Source organism: Tinamus guttatus, unplaced genomic scaffold (assembly GCF_059628265.1).
Source record: "Tinamus guttatus ecotype Peru unplaced genomic scaffold, ASM5962826v1 Tinamus_guttatus_pri_ptg000271l, whole genome shotgun sequence".
Classification (NCBI taxonomy): Eukaryota; Metazoa; Chordata; class Aves; order Tinamiformes; family Tinamidae; genus Tinamus; species Tinamus guttatus.
In genome coordinates this window covers 581,990-596,645 of record NW_028288805.1, presented here as the reverse complement: position 1 = coordinate 596,645, position 14,656 = coordinate 581,990, and the positions used below count along the sequence as shown (strand labels likewise).

General features: G+C 47.0%; 1 protein-coding gene across 1 annotated transcript in view; it reads left to right on the top strand.

Annotated features, from left to right (window-relative positions):
• The first annotated feature begins 468 nt into the window (after window positions 1–468).
• The window catches only part of COLEC12 (collectin subfamily member 12), a 95,211-nt gene continuing 81,023 nt past the window's right edge, over window positions 469–14,656 (top strand). The window contains exon 1 of the mRNA XM_088527242.1: window positions 469–669. Within this exon, the coding sequence (XP_088383368.1) occupies window positions 663–669 (7 nt within the window). The 5' untranslated portion in view covers window positions 469–662. The remainder of the gene's footprint in view (window positions 670–14,656) is intronic.

Genomic DNA, 14,656 nt, shown 5'->3' with positions numbered 1-14,656 from the left:
CCCTGATCCCACAAATATTTACACACATTCTTGAATTTACGTGCTGCGAGCAATCCCATTGACTTCCACGGGACTGCCCGCAGCCCTGAGTCAACCGCCTGTGCCAACATGTGCGCGCCCCGCACCGCCCTCCCGCCCCGCGGCCACGGGGATGGGCGCCGGCCTTGCGGAGCTGCTGGCACTTGCTGGGCACAGGGCCGGCTTCGCGCCCGGCGGGTGGGCCCCGGGGGAAGGGGCTGGCGAGCCCGGTGCCGGTCCCGCCGCGGCTGCGGTGCTGCCCGGGGACGCGTCTGCACGGGGGGCACCGCCGCCCGCCCGGCCCGGCCCCCGGCCCGCCCCGGCCCCAGCCCCGGCCCCGGCCCCGGCCGCGGCCCCTTCCCCGGGGCGGAGGGAGGGAGGCGGGGCCGGGCCGCGGCTCCGCGGGGCCGGGCCGAGAGCGCGGAGCCGCCGGCGGCCGAGCAGGGACCGCGGGCGGCAGCGGCGGCAGCGGCGGCGCCCGGCGCAGGTCCCGGTCCCGGTGGCGGTCCCGGTGGCGGTCCCGGTGGCAGTGCCGGCCCCGGCATGGCCCAGCAGTAGCGCAGGGAGCGCTGCCCGCCGCCGCCCGCCGCTCCCGGCGGCAGCTCCCTCCACCCCCGTCCTATGCGAGCCGCCCCGGCGCCAACATGAAAGGTAGGGCCAGGAGCCGCCGCCCGCGCACGTGCGACCCGGGCGGCACCGGCGGCCACCGGGCGGGCACCGGGCAGGGAAGGGTGCGGGCACCGACGGGCACCGGGCAGGGAAGGGTGCGGGAACCGACGGGCACTGAGCAGAGCAGAGCGCGGGCACCGACGGCACCGGCGGGCACCAGGCAGCGCAGGGTGCGGGCTCCGGGCGAGTGTTCACGGGCACCGGGCGGGACAGGGCAGGATGCGGGCATCGACTGGCACCGACGGGCACTGAGTAGAGCAGAGCGTGGGCGCTGACAGCCGCCGAGCAGGGCAGGGTGCAGGCACCGGACGGGTGTTCAGGGGCATCGGGCGGGCACCGGGCAGGGCAGCGGGCAGGGCACGGTGCGGGCACAGACAGGCATTGAGCAGAACGCGGGCACCGACGGGCACTGGGCAGGGCAGGGTGCGGGCACCGGGCAGGTGTTCAGCGGCACTTGGTGGGTACCGTGCAGGGCACCGGGCAGGCGCGGAGGGGATGTGGGCAGGCGCTGGCCGGGAGGGTGCGGGAAGGGAGCAGGACAGGGCGAGCTGGGCAGGATGCAGCAAGGCAGCGTGTGCGCAGGGTGCGCGCGGGCAGCGCACGGGCAGGGTGCATGCAGGATGCAGGCAGGGTGCACGGGCAGGGTGCACGCAGGGTGCGTGCGGGGTGCTCGCAGGGCGATGCACACACAGGGTGCAGGCAGGGTGCACGGGCAGGGTGCACGCAGGGTGCTTGCAGAGTGCGTGCAGGGCAGTGCACAGGCAGGGTGTACGCAAGGTACGGACAGCTTTGGGTGCAGGCAGCACACAGGCAGATGGTGCAGGGGTCGAGTGATGGAAACTCCCTGTATGGAGCCCAGCTGCAGCACCCCTGGGTGGTTTGTGCTGGTGAGAGCCAAAAATCTGCTCCATAGAGTAGTTATCCCCCCACTTCCCATCATCTCTGCTCTCCCCAGGACATTTTCATTCCGCATGTACCTTTTGTTTTCTCCCTCCCTCCTCTCTGCTGTCCCGAGGACAAGACATTTATTTTTCCTCAATTTGGTTTTTTTGCCAACCTTTTGCGATGTTCCTGGTGTTGCTTCTAAACATCTGGCAGTGATTAGGTGCCAGTAGAGGCTTAACTGGCTTGTGAAATGTATTTGGCATATTTCTCCTCAATATCCACCGACTGGAAAATATTTGGTCTTTGCCTTGCATCTGTTAAAGCTGAAACTTGAATTCTTTTCCTCTTTCCCTCTCATTTTCTTTTCTCCGCCTCTTTTTGTTTTGAATGGGTGAGACATGCAAATTCTACCAGTTCATCCTATGCTCAAAAGTTTTGACTGAGAGATATTGGAAAATACACTTTGGAAATCTAATAAAGAAGCAGATTGTCAACTCTCTCTGGTTGTAACCGAGTAAAGCTGTACTAGGAGGTTCACAAGCAAGCCTCCTGCTTATGAAAACTGATAGCCTCACAGCAACAGGCAGAGCCTTTACACACTGGGGAACAGCTACAAGGAAAACATCAAAGGACGTTACGGAAAGTTTAGGAAGCAGTTGGGAGTGTGCGAGAGTCGAACCTGTTTTTTTCTTCGGTGACAAAAATAAACATGAAGGGTGGAAGGAAAAAGCACACACACGAGAAAATTGCTCTTGGGCACCAGCGTGCCTGCGCTTGGATTGCAGCGTTCGATGCCAGGCGGCCAGTAAACACTGGGATAGTTACACTTAGTTTCCAGAGCCTGGGACACCAAGTGATGTGCTTATTTATTCACTTGTCAGAGTAGCTGCCTGAAGGGAGGAGAAGCTTTTGAGGGAGTTTGGAGTTTTGTTTTTGCAAGGCCACACACACCATTTAAGTAACTGCTGGCGCTGCGACATCTTCTCTCTGCAGTCCTCTGCAATGTATAAAAAAGAATGTGTTTATGTAGAAAAATAATGTTCTTTATTTAGAGGGTGTTTGTGCCAGAAGTTTTGTCATCAGCTTGTCATTATCAGCATAAGCGTAATGGCAGGAGCAAACTGAAACTGGGGGAAAACAGTAAAATCCCCATGCGATGTCACTGGATATGATGTCACCTTCTCTTCTTGCTGTGCCCTTGCCAGGGAGGGTCAGGGTGAGAGGGGCAGAGGGTGACAGAACATTTTGGGTGCCCGCGTACCGTGAGGTGCAGAAGCAGGAACCAGGTTCGGATCCCACTAGCGTCAGCCAAGGTTTTGCTGTAGTTTCACCTAGGGGTAGCACACGACCCTGCACCCATTGCTCAACTGGGCTGAGCGGGGAAAGAGCATTTCAAGGGAAGATGTTGCTTCTTCAGTGAGCAAACATTGGTGTCCCACACTGCCTGCAGCGAGAGCGAGGTGTGGGCGCTGCTTGGTAGTCCTTGCCATTCCCCTTCTCCAAGTGCCCCCACAGCCATTTGACTTCCTCCCCTCTCGCCAGAATTAGGGAAATCAGTACAAAGATAAATCATGCAAATGTGCAAATCGTGCAATCCTGCACTATGTGGAGAGCAGTCCTTAAATGACTGTGCTGGTAGCAAAAGAACCCAAAGTCTTCAAACAAAATCCTCACATGGCATCGCAAGAGTTATGGAAGTTATTAGCCAAAATAAATTTTGACTCTGTATTTTCCTTTCCTGGCTTGCACATTTGGTTTTTCGTATTTTCCCTTTCAACTTGGTAATGTTGATAATTCTAGGACTTTAGAGTGCAGTGCAGTTACACATTTTCTGAATAATAAAAGGATCTGTTGATTGCAGCTGTCCACTCTCTGGAGAATGGAGGAATATCTAAATAATTACATCATTAAATATCTGTAAGGAATAAATTATATTTTCCATCACTGGAATTTGTAATGTGTTATGTTTTAAATCAGTAAAATAAATTGAACTGTATGTTTCATATGCTTGCAGCCTTCCTTCCCATAAACTATGCTGAGCTCACAAACCTTATGATACTGTCTAGCAATAATTCATATGGTGTATAAAGGGGCTTGACTGCTTTAGGGTCAGATGTATCTTTATCTAATGATCCTTCTAAGTTTTAGATACTCATTGAGTTATGAGGCAGTAGTTGTTGCCGTGGTGACAAATGAAAACAGCTTCCTCATAGTCAAAAAACAACACATGTTCAAAACCGTTGGGCCTAATTCAAGACAGGGAAAAGTGTTACTAAAACTGAGAACTTCTTTCTATATTTCTGTAATGTATTTTATCATTATTATCTTAAACCATATCTGTAGTCCTGGCTGTTCTAGTCATAACTGTTCTGGTGTGAAGAATTTTTGCTGCTTAAAGCATGAATAATTGTTTGGTATCTATGCCCAAAATTGGCAACGCCGAGGCAAGGCTGTTGCTGCAGGCTGAGAGAAGAGGTCTGCGTTACGGTGTCCGGAGCTCTTCAAGCTGCTCTTGTCACTGAGCATCCTTTGCTGAGCTCCTTCCACCTGCAGAGCTGGGCACCTTGTTGCATCCCTTGCCTGTTAAAGGCCATGGGCAGAGGAAGGGTCTGCTGTGTTAGCTGAGAAATAGCGCAGTTTGGACAAGTCTTAAGCATAAGCAAATGATCTGTTTATATGAACTCTCTCTTCTTACCAGCTTTTTTTTTTCTCTCTCTAACCATTTTGATGCCACCACTCTTTTTAAAAGATAAGCAATAACAGCAATTGCGGTCCCAGCATCATGATCTCTTTGGAATCACAGAGACGTGGTGGGATAGCTCACACGACTAGAGCGCTGCCGTGGAAGGCTATGTGCTCTTTAGGAAGGACAGGCTGGGAAGGCGAGGTGGTGGAGTTGCTCTTTATGTGAGAGAGCAACTGGAATGCATGGAGCTCAACCTGGGACTGGAGGATGAGCGAGTTGAGAGCTTGTGGGTAAGGGTTAAAGGGCAGGCTAATGTGGGAGACACTGTGGTGGGTGTCTGCTACAGGCCACCTGACCAGGACGAGGAGGTTGATGAGGCCTTCTATAGGCAGCTGGATATTGCCCCACAGTCACAGGCCCTGGTTCTTATGGGGGACTTCAACTACCCCAACATCAAATGGAAGGACAACACAGCCAGGCACAAACAGTCCTGAAGGTTCCTGCAGAGCGTCGACGATAACTTTTTGACGCAGGTTGTGGAGGAGCCGATGAGGAGAGGTGGGCTACTGGACCTCGTGCTATCAAACAGGGAGGGACTTGTAGGAGATGTGAAGGTGGGAGGTAGCCTCGGCTGCAGTGACTATGAGTTAGTGGAGTTCAGGATCCAACAAGGAGGTGGCAGGGCTGTAAGTAGCCTTGCAACAATGGACTTCAGGAGGGCCAACTTTAGCCTCTTCAGGGACCTCCTCGGAAGAATCCCATGGGCTAGAGCTCTAGAAGGAAGAGGGGCCCAAGGGAGCTGGTTAGTTTTCAAGCAGCACTTCCTCCACGCCCAGCAACAGTGCATCCCTGTGTGTAAGAAGTCAAGCAGAGGGGGCAGGAGACCTGCGTGGATGAGCAAGGAGCTTGTGGCAATGCTCAAGCAGAAGGCGGCGGTATATAGAATGTGGAAAAATATAAATTTGACATCTAGGGTTGCTATGCTACTGGATGGGTATGGTCTAACCCTGTTACAGAAGTTCAATTCTCTTGCATCTCATTTTGCTTCCTCTAACTGCAGACAGGCCCCCTGGGAGAAATACAGGAACGTTGTCAGGTAATGCAGAGATGAGACAAGGAAAAGGTGCATTTGGAACGCAATCTGGCAAGGGACGTTAAAAAATAACAAGAAAAACTTCTTCAAATATATTAATAGCAAAAGGAAGATCCGGGAAAATGTGGGTCCGCTGGTGAACGGGGTGGGCACCCTGGTTACGAATAACACAGAAAGAGCAGAGTTGCTCAATGCCTTCTTTGCTTCGGTGTTTACCAAGGGCAGCCCTTTAGAGCCCCAGGCTGTAGGGACAAGAGAAGAAGCCTGGAGAGAGGAAGACTTGCCATGGGTAGAGGAAGGTTGGGTCAGAGAGCACCTAAGGAACCTCGATACCCACAAATCCGTGGGCCCTGATGGGATGCACCCCAGAGTTCTGCGTGAGCTGGCAGATGTCATAGCTAAGCTGCTCTCCATCATCTTTGAAAGATCCTGGAGAACAGGGGAGGTGCCAGAGGACTGGAAGAAAGCCAATGTCACGCCAGTCTTCAAAAATGGCAAGAAGAAGGACCCAGGCAACTACAGGCCAGTGAGCCTCACCTCCGTCCCTGGAAAAGTGATGGAACGGCTCATACCGGCTGTTGTCTCCAGGCGCATGGAGGACAAGAAGGTGCTCAAGAGTAGTCAGCATGGATTCACCAAGGGGAAATCTTGCTTGACTAACCTGATAGCCTCCTATGATGGAATGACCAGCTGGATAGATGAGGGGAGAGCGGTGGATGTCGTCTATCTCGACTTCACCCAGGCTTTTGACACTGTCCCTCACAACACCCTCCTGGGCAAGCTCTGGAAGTGTGGGATAGATGAGTGCACAGTGAGGTGGATTAGGAACTGGCTGGATGGCAGAGCTCAGACGGTGGTGATCAGCAGTGCAGAGTCTAGTTGGAGACCTGTAGCTAGCGGGGTCCCCCAGGGGTCAGTCCTTGGTCCAGTCCTGTTCAATTTATTCATCAATGACCTGGATGAAGGCACAGCAAGTTTGCTGATGATACCAAAATGGGAGGAGTAGCTGATATCCCAGAGGGCTGCGCTGCCATCCAGAGGGACCTGGACAGACTGGACAACTGGGCAGTGAAAAACCTCAGGAAATTCAACAAGGCCAAGTGCAAGGTTCTGCACCTGGGGAGGAATAACCCCAGACACCAGTACAGGCTGGGAACTGACCTTCTGGAGGGCAGCTCTGCAGAGAGGGACGTGGGTGTCATGGTGGACAACAAGTTGACCATGAGGCAGCAGTGTGCCCTTGTGGCCAAGAAGGCCAATGGGATGCTGGGGTGCATTAAGAAGAGCGTCTCTAGCAGGTCGAGGGAGGTGATCCTGCCCCTCTACTCAGCCCTGGTGAGGCCACAAACTGAAGCACCAAAAGTTCCACAGGAACTTAAGGAAAAATTTCTTAACAGTGAGGGTGACAGAGCACTGGAACAGGCTGCCCAGAGAGGTTGTGGAGTCTCCTTCTCTAGAGATCTTCAAAACCCGCTTGGCCGCAGTCCTGTGCCACGTTCTCTAGGTGACCCTGCATGTGCAGAGGGGTTGGACTAGATGACCTCTAGAGGTCCCTTCCAACCTTAAGCATTCTATGATTCTATGATTCTAATAATTTTCTGCCAATGGAGAAAAGTGTATCAGTCTTTAATCTTCTGTGCTAAAAACCAATGAATAGCCATCTGCAAAGGGGTCTTTTCTGGATAGAAACTTCAAACTGCCAGCTTCAGAAATCCCAGTCCAGAGCTGCAGAAGCCAGAAGGCATCTGAAAAGGGAGGTTTAGAAGTGGAGTGATGCACTAACCTTACTTCACTCATAACAGCGCTTGTATGAATATAGTGGCATAAACATAAAATGTGCACATGCTCTGAGTGATGCGTGCTGAACATGTCACAGGACTGTACTGTAGAAGTTCAAAGGCCTGAGCAGTTATAAGAAATGTGTGATACAGCACAGAACAATCATGAGCAACGCCATTATATTGTCACTATATCCAAAATTCATTGGTAGCAGAGGATTTTAGGAGTATGAATGAGAAAGATCATTATGCATGCATGTGTCAAAGGGTATTTTTCTTAACAATACAGGGGAAAGCAGAGCATTATGAGCTGTGAAAATACAAGGGACATTGCAGGACACTGCACAGGTTGGAATATTACTGTATAACTGCATAGTTATACAGAGAGCTGCAGGAAGTGTCACAGATGAAAGCAGTTTAGTGCTCCAAAGTATGCCTGCTCAGTTTTCTTCAGAGATTCCCTAAATGTTGCTTATCCTGAGGTTCTCATTCTCTGTCAAAACAGAGGTTACTTCTTTCCAATTGGGTTACCCTCCCCCAGTGGAAAGCAAAATAAAAATGGTTTTATTATCAGGCATTGAAAGTGAACATGATCCTCCTAATAGTTCTTGGGAGTCTGACTTCATTCCCCTGAAATTGCTTTTGGTACATAAATTTGAGGTGAAGACTGGGATGTTACTAGGAAACAAAGAGAATGAATTATGAGATGTAATATAGAAATAGGTTCATGAAGGTGTATGTTGTTTCAGTGTTGTCCACTAGCACAGAGCCAGCAAAGCATCATTTTTTGGTGCATTTATGATCTGTTTGCTCTTAAATCATTACTCTGAAATAGGATATGTTTTTAACTTCTAATATCTAAAATTGAACTTCTGCACCAAGCAGCTGTTTCTGGCTCAAGTACTGGACAGGTCTGTGGCGCTGATCTGTAATGCTTGAAGGCTAACAAGCAAGGAGGCATCCCATTTAGTGTCTTCATTTTGAGCCCAGAAAAGCAAAACTAGAGGCATCATTCCTATTTATGGCCTTCTTTTTCTTCTGTCTTCTTTTCAGTCTTGGTTCTTTATGTTTTTCTTTTCCTTTTTTTTTTTTTTTTTTTTTTTTTTTGACAGTACCATTGGGAGAGTAGACGGGGACCAGAATATTTAAATGCAGTATTTTTTTGTGTTGCCTTTTTTAGCTTGTTTTAGGCATGTGTTATGTTGAAAGACGTAATCCAGTCTTGGATTATAAGGCTGAACAGAGGATCTATGGTCCCGGACCTTGCCTCTCTTCAGTACAGTAGTGAGAATGGACAGATTCCCAGATCAGCCCCTGAGGGTCAGAAAAGCCTTGGTCTTGTTGCTAGAATCCAGTCTAAAATGTCCAAGGATGCTCCAGATGCCGAGATGTGGGCTCTTTTCCAGGACTGTCTTGGCTAAACCTTTGCCAGGGGTTCCCCGAAGCCCCACTGGGAGTCAGGTGCTCTACAAATGCAGAATAAGAGCAATCCTTGCCCAAAGGAGCTTGGTGTGTGAGGAGACAAGCCAAGGGACCGGGCGGCAGAGCTGCGCACTGTGCCCAGCGGGAACAGCGGTAACATTGTGAGTGCAACGTGTCAGTCTGGGACTTTTTCAGCCGGGTAGGGTTTTTTTGGTAAGAGTTTTTGAATCTGAGAAAGGGATTTTTTTGGAGGAGAACTGATCAGAATAGAGGCAAAGAGAGAAAGATGTTTCAATATGAAAAGGGGCTATGAGGGAAAACATGCAGAAGGAAGCGGAAGAAGAGGACAAGTGAAATGAGGCATCTGTGAGGACAGAGGGGAATGAACAGCCTGTTAGTACAAACAGGAGACTGTCCAGAATAAAAGCTATGAAAACCAATGGAAACCAATTAGACTGATGAAGTCATCAACATCTGAAGGCTGCAGCTGCTTGCCTGTGCTTCTGCTGGCTCCGTTTCACCTCTGGGTCAGCACTTTGAATACAGACCCAGCTAATAGTGAGCAAAAATGTATATGAATCTGGTGGCTGCTCCAGCAACATTTTGAAATATGATATGAGAAAGATACTGGTGCTCCCTGCTTTCTTCTCTCTGAACAGCTGTCACTATTAGAGAAACCTCACAAGCAGACTGGTTTGGCCTCTCAGTACCAAGGCTCGATGGAGGACACATCCAGGATGAGCCTTCGGACACTGCAGATGGTACCTCCAGTTAGGTCAGGAAGCACTTGCTGCATGAGTCTGAGCAGAGATCTGCACCGATGTTAGAGGAAGTCTTGCTGTTTTACAGCTTAGAGAGGAATATCATCATCTTAGACTAATTGGCACAGTATCTCTCCAAATGTTGAAAAAATCTGTTCTTGATAATACTAAAATAAATTTTACCAAGTTGCACAGGGATATAGAAACTCTATAACTATAGAGTTTCCATTAAGTCAGTGGAAAATGCGGGGCCCTAAATATTAAAGCTCTTTGAGAACAGACGTTATAGAGAGATTTATTTTAAAGGAAACTCTTTATGCTGGATGTCATTGTTGCTACAAATTAGTCTTATGGTCCTGAGTTCCCAGTGTGGTACTTATGGGTAAGTTATAATGTTCTGTAAATCCAGTTTTCAGGGGGGTTATAAAATAGGTTCTAAAATCTGAGTTGAAACTTGGCATGACAATTTTCAGTCCAGATGCCTCATACTCTCTTGAAATACGTTTCCATTGATTTCAAAATGTAGAGTAGAATATTTGTGCCTATTCTAAATTGAAGACTTTAAATAAGAGTTACTTTTTTTTATCCTGTGTTTACCACGCACAAAAGTTCTAGAAATAATTGAATGCCGTGTGTCTATAACCAACATATGATCCAGCATCTCTAAGGGGCTGAGGTCTAGTTTGCTTCTCTGGTTAATTATATTGAGTGATCTACTATTAAAAGGTGACAGCTGGACATGTACTTTAGCAGTTTTCTGTAACACCTTCTGTATGCCAACAAGGACATCCATAAAAAGAATGGGATAAAACAGAAACTATTTCGCTAAAATCATGTTGCACCAAAGGATTCTCAGGTCTGATGCTGTTCCAGTACAGTGAGTTAGCAGTGCAGTGGTTATAAGCCATATAACAGGATAGATTTGGCATCCTTTGTGGCTCCAAGCCAGCTCTTTCTTACTTGACCTTAGTCTGACTCATAAATGGTCCGTGATTAATTTATTTAAGATTTAAGAACGAGAACTAAAAATTACACAGTTCTACTCAACAGATTTTTGCTTTGCCTCTAGCAAATTAATCAAATGAGAGTCTAATTTGTTTTAGATTAAATGAATTCCCTCTGTTAGTTGTGTTAATCCCCAGGTGAACTGCCTTCTTATAATTTCCACTCCCTTGAAGCATTATGCTGTAATTTATTTAACTCTACAACTTTATTAGAGGTATTGCAGTAATAGATTATAACTGGAAGGTGATCAGAAGTTGGCATTGGTACTTGCTGGGGTGTTGTTATTGTCAGCATCTCAAAGGCTTTTCTTTTTTTCTTTTTTCTTGTTTTTTTTTTATTTTAATCAGAGCTCTTGCTTATCACTGATTCCCTAAATAATTGATGTACTTATGTCCTGCTCAGCTACTGAACAGTTACTTTTAGTAGTTCTCTATAAGTTCTGAGTGGCAATCTGTTGCCATGCTCCAAGGATACTCTTCTACGGGATGAAACAGGAGATTTCAGATGGTCCTTCAATATGGTTAAATAAAATTGGCTGTTCACATGCCTTCTTTCAGAAGTTCCCCTTTTTTAGGGGCGTCTTCTGACAGAGCTCAGCAGAAGTCAGTGGAATAAGGAATCTCATTGTAACTAGATTTTTTTTCCTGTTTTTTTTTATATATATTTCTTATTCTAGATTCTCTTTCTTTCACTTCCCATATGAGAGTCATATACATTAGAGCCCTGCTGCTTGCGAGCAAAGTACCCATGCGTGTTGACCTCTCGTGCCTACTGGCTAAAACACCAGTCCCCCCATCCTCTCACATGCTACATGGGGGCTGAAACCACAGCCAACCTCTTACCACTTGCTCCCATGTCCTGCCTGGCAACCTGGAAGGCAGCCTAGGGAGGAGTAATCCCATGAACTTGTACAGGTTGGGGGTTGACTTGATGGAGAGTAATTTTGGAGAGAAGGGCCCAGGAGGCCTGGCAGATGACAAGAAGGGAAGCCAGCAATGGCCCCTTGTGGCCAAGAAGGCCAGTGGTGTCTTGGGGTGCATTAGTAAGAGTGTTGCTGGCAGGTCAAGGGAGGGAATCCTCCCCTTTTCTCAGTACTGGTGAGGCCACATCTAGAGTACTGTGTCCTGTGCTGGTCTCCCCAGTACAAGAGAGACATGGAGCTACTGGAGAGAGTCCCCCATAGGGCTACAAAGATGATTAGGGGACTGGAGCATCTGCCCTATGATGAAACTCTGAGACAGCTGGCCTGTTTAGCCTGGAGAAGAGCAGATTGACAGGGGATCTTGTGAGTGTGATAAATACCGTAAGGAAGGGTGTCCAGAGGGTAGAGCCAGCCTAAGGGAGGGTGTCAAGAGGATGGACACAGTTTTTCAATGGCACCCAGCAATAGGGTGCCGATAGGCACAAACTGAAGCACAAGAAAATCCATCTGAACATGAGGGAAAAAATTCTTGACTGTGAGGGTGACCGAGCACTAGAACAGGCTGCCCAGAGAGGTTGTGGAGTCTCCCTCTTTGGAGATATTCAAAGCACACCTGGACATGATTATGTGCAACGTGTTCTAGGTGACCCTGCTTGAGCAGAGGAGTTGGACTAGATAATTCCTAAAGGTCCCTTCCAACCTCAGCCATTCTGTGATTCTGTGGAAGGAGGCTTCCTGAGCAGTGAAACATGCTTTTAACCTGCCCCATGTGAAGTTTTCTCATGTGTTGCTTGCATGTGTGGGAGGGGAGAGGGTTTTTTTCTCATTCCTTTTAGCGACTCTCACCATTTCATACAGTGAGGGAGCTGCTGTGTGGTAGGATATGTGCCCTGAGTGATGCTTCCAACTGTCCCTAAGACTGTGATATCCTGAACTCCAAGCTTATAAAATGAATAATGTTCGGTCTTTCCTATACTAAAGAGTTAATTCTTGCGGCTGGGACATTTCAGCATTATCTCCATCAAGGAAAAGTATGCCCTTTATGTTTTTCACCCAGGAAAATAATCCTTACATATAAATATGTATGTGTGTGTAATGGAAATATTGCATTCATTCTGGTCGTCTTTGAAAATGAGAAGACTCGAATTTAAACTAAAGTAAAACATTTTAAACATGTCTTTCACTATGTCAAACAAAACTCTCTTATACCAGTTGCAGCCCCTCTCAAGTGAATGAGCACTGCTGATGTAAAAAAGCAAAGCCGCAGTAATAAGAACCACAGGTGGTCAAAACTCATGAATTTGTTTCATTCTGATTTCTGAAATTGACCTTAAAATCAGAGGGCATAAACACATAATACATCCTGGAGGTTTTCTTCCAATTTCCTCCACTGGTTGGCATGTATTTTTTTAACCTCCGTAACCCATCACAGATTATATTTTATCGTTTCCTCTACAAAGGCTACATAGTCACTTTTAAATTAAAATTTAGGTTCTCCTGTATTTCTTCAATTCAAATATATCATGAAGTTTTGAGAAATAGCACTATTTTTCTAAAACTTGTGACAAAACTTGAACTTGTACCAGAGAACCAAAGGCCAAGTTTTTGGCTTCTGCAAGGAGTACAATCCCATCCCAAAGGGAATGAGAGGAGAGGCATTTGAGACAAATGACTTTATCTCAAGACTTAAATTTATTGACTTGCGTATCAACATGATTTTTAGTATTTCAAACACAGATTTATTTGGAATAACCTGGTAGAAGTTTCAACCCATCCTGTTCCTCTTCTCAAAGGATGCCAAGCTGTACATTTCTGAAAATTTAGTCTGTTCTTTTGTTTTATTGATTTTTTTCTTCTCTTCTTTAATTTCCTTAAACTTATTGCATCACAGTTAATATTAGTAAAGTTTATTTATTACATTTGCATGTGCTTTGACCAAACTGTGTAGTTAGGAATTGTGATAAAACATCACTGAACTTAGTTCACTAGGTCATTTTAATAGACTTCCCCTAAAATGAATTCCTGCCTCTTGCTAGACCAACTCACATGTATTAAAAAAGTTTTACCTGCTGTTTTATATTTTAATAGTCAAAAAGCAAGGTTACCTGTTGATGAGGCAGTCCTTGCCCATCTCTGCTTCTTTCTTTCAAATGCCACTTGTATTCTTCCAAATCAGGAGATTTAATGAAAAAATATTAAATATTAAAACCTAAAGAGGAGGAAAATAGAAAAAAAAAGAAAACAAACAACCAAGTCATCCCTAGTTAGCAGAGCACACAGTGTTGAGGAACATGAATACGTGTGTGAATACACTGCCAGAGGGCAATGCTGTTGGGCAAAGCACGAAGAACTAAACAAGTAATTTATCCCGTCCAGCATCCACAGGAATAGAGCAGAGCTTTCAGCTAACGCCCCTCAAAGCTGAGATGGCTTTGAGGGTTTTGAATGGCTTTGATTGCCCAAGGCTGTGGGCAGGGAGGAAGCAGAAGTGCTCAGTGTGAAAGATGAGCAGGGAGAGCAGAGAAGAGTTTGACAGCATGGGCCTGGGAACAGGACTGTTGGATGCAGCAATAGGATTTAGCCATGGCTAAATAGAACTGGTCTCCCCTTATGCATCTTTTCTGCAAGAGGGGAATATTTTTCCTTAATGCTTCACTGTTGAGATGAGAAGTTTGGTTGTTCATGGTCATTTGGTTGATTAGTACTTGTCATGTTTTGTCGGGTGACCTTATGTTTGGATACGTTTGGTAGAATTGCAAGGGTTTTATTTTTAAAAGATTCTTGCTGCCTTCAAAATCACAATGAGTTTGTTTTGCCCAAGGAATTATCAACTGGTTCCTGCATTTCTTAAACACTTGTCTGAATGGGACTCTAGCTTAACATATGGACAGCAGTGTCTCTGGCAGTGAGGAAAAGCTGTACTAGCCACCTAGGAGTATGGGTGAAAGGTTTTGAGCGGCTTTATCAGAAGTGTTATGTGAGTAAAAGGTCAAATTCTACAAAATGATAAGTGTGAACTTCAGTGCATCCAGCAATATTTTCCTCAGGCTTCAATGTGTGGCACTTTGCAGGTTTGAAAGAGAGTTGGGCTATATTTTTTCCTAGATATACACTTAAACTTTGTCAAGTCTACAAGCACTGGATATTTACCTTTATATGCTTTTTGGGAGGACTTCACCTTTAGATATATCCTCCCAGACCTTTGCAATGCCCTGCATTGACTGCAGTCTCTGGTGATGCAGACCAGCCTCTTCATCAGCAATAAAACCATAGACTGCAAAGGGCTCACCCAGCGCAGATCTCTCCCGCTGCTGTGAATGTTTGTCTGTTTTGAGCCTGTTTTTTCATTACTGCTCGTTAAATGTTCCTTCCTGCAAAGTCCTGGCCTGGCCTGGCCTTTATGCTTCTGTTTACTTC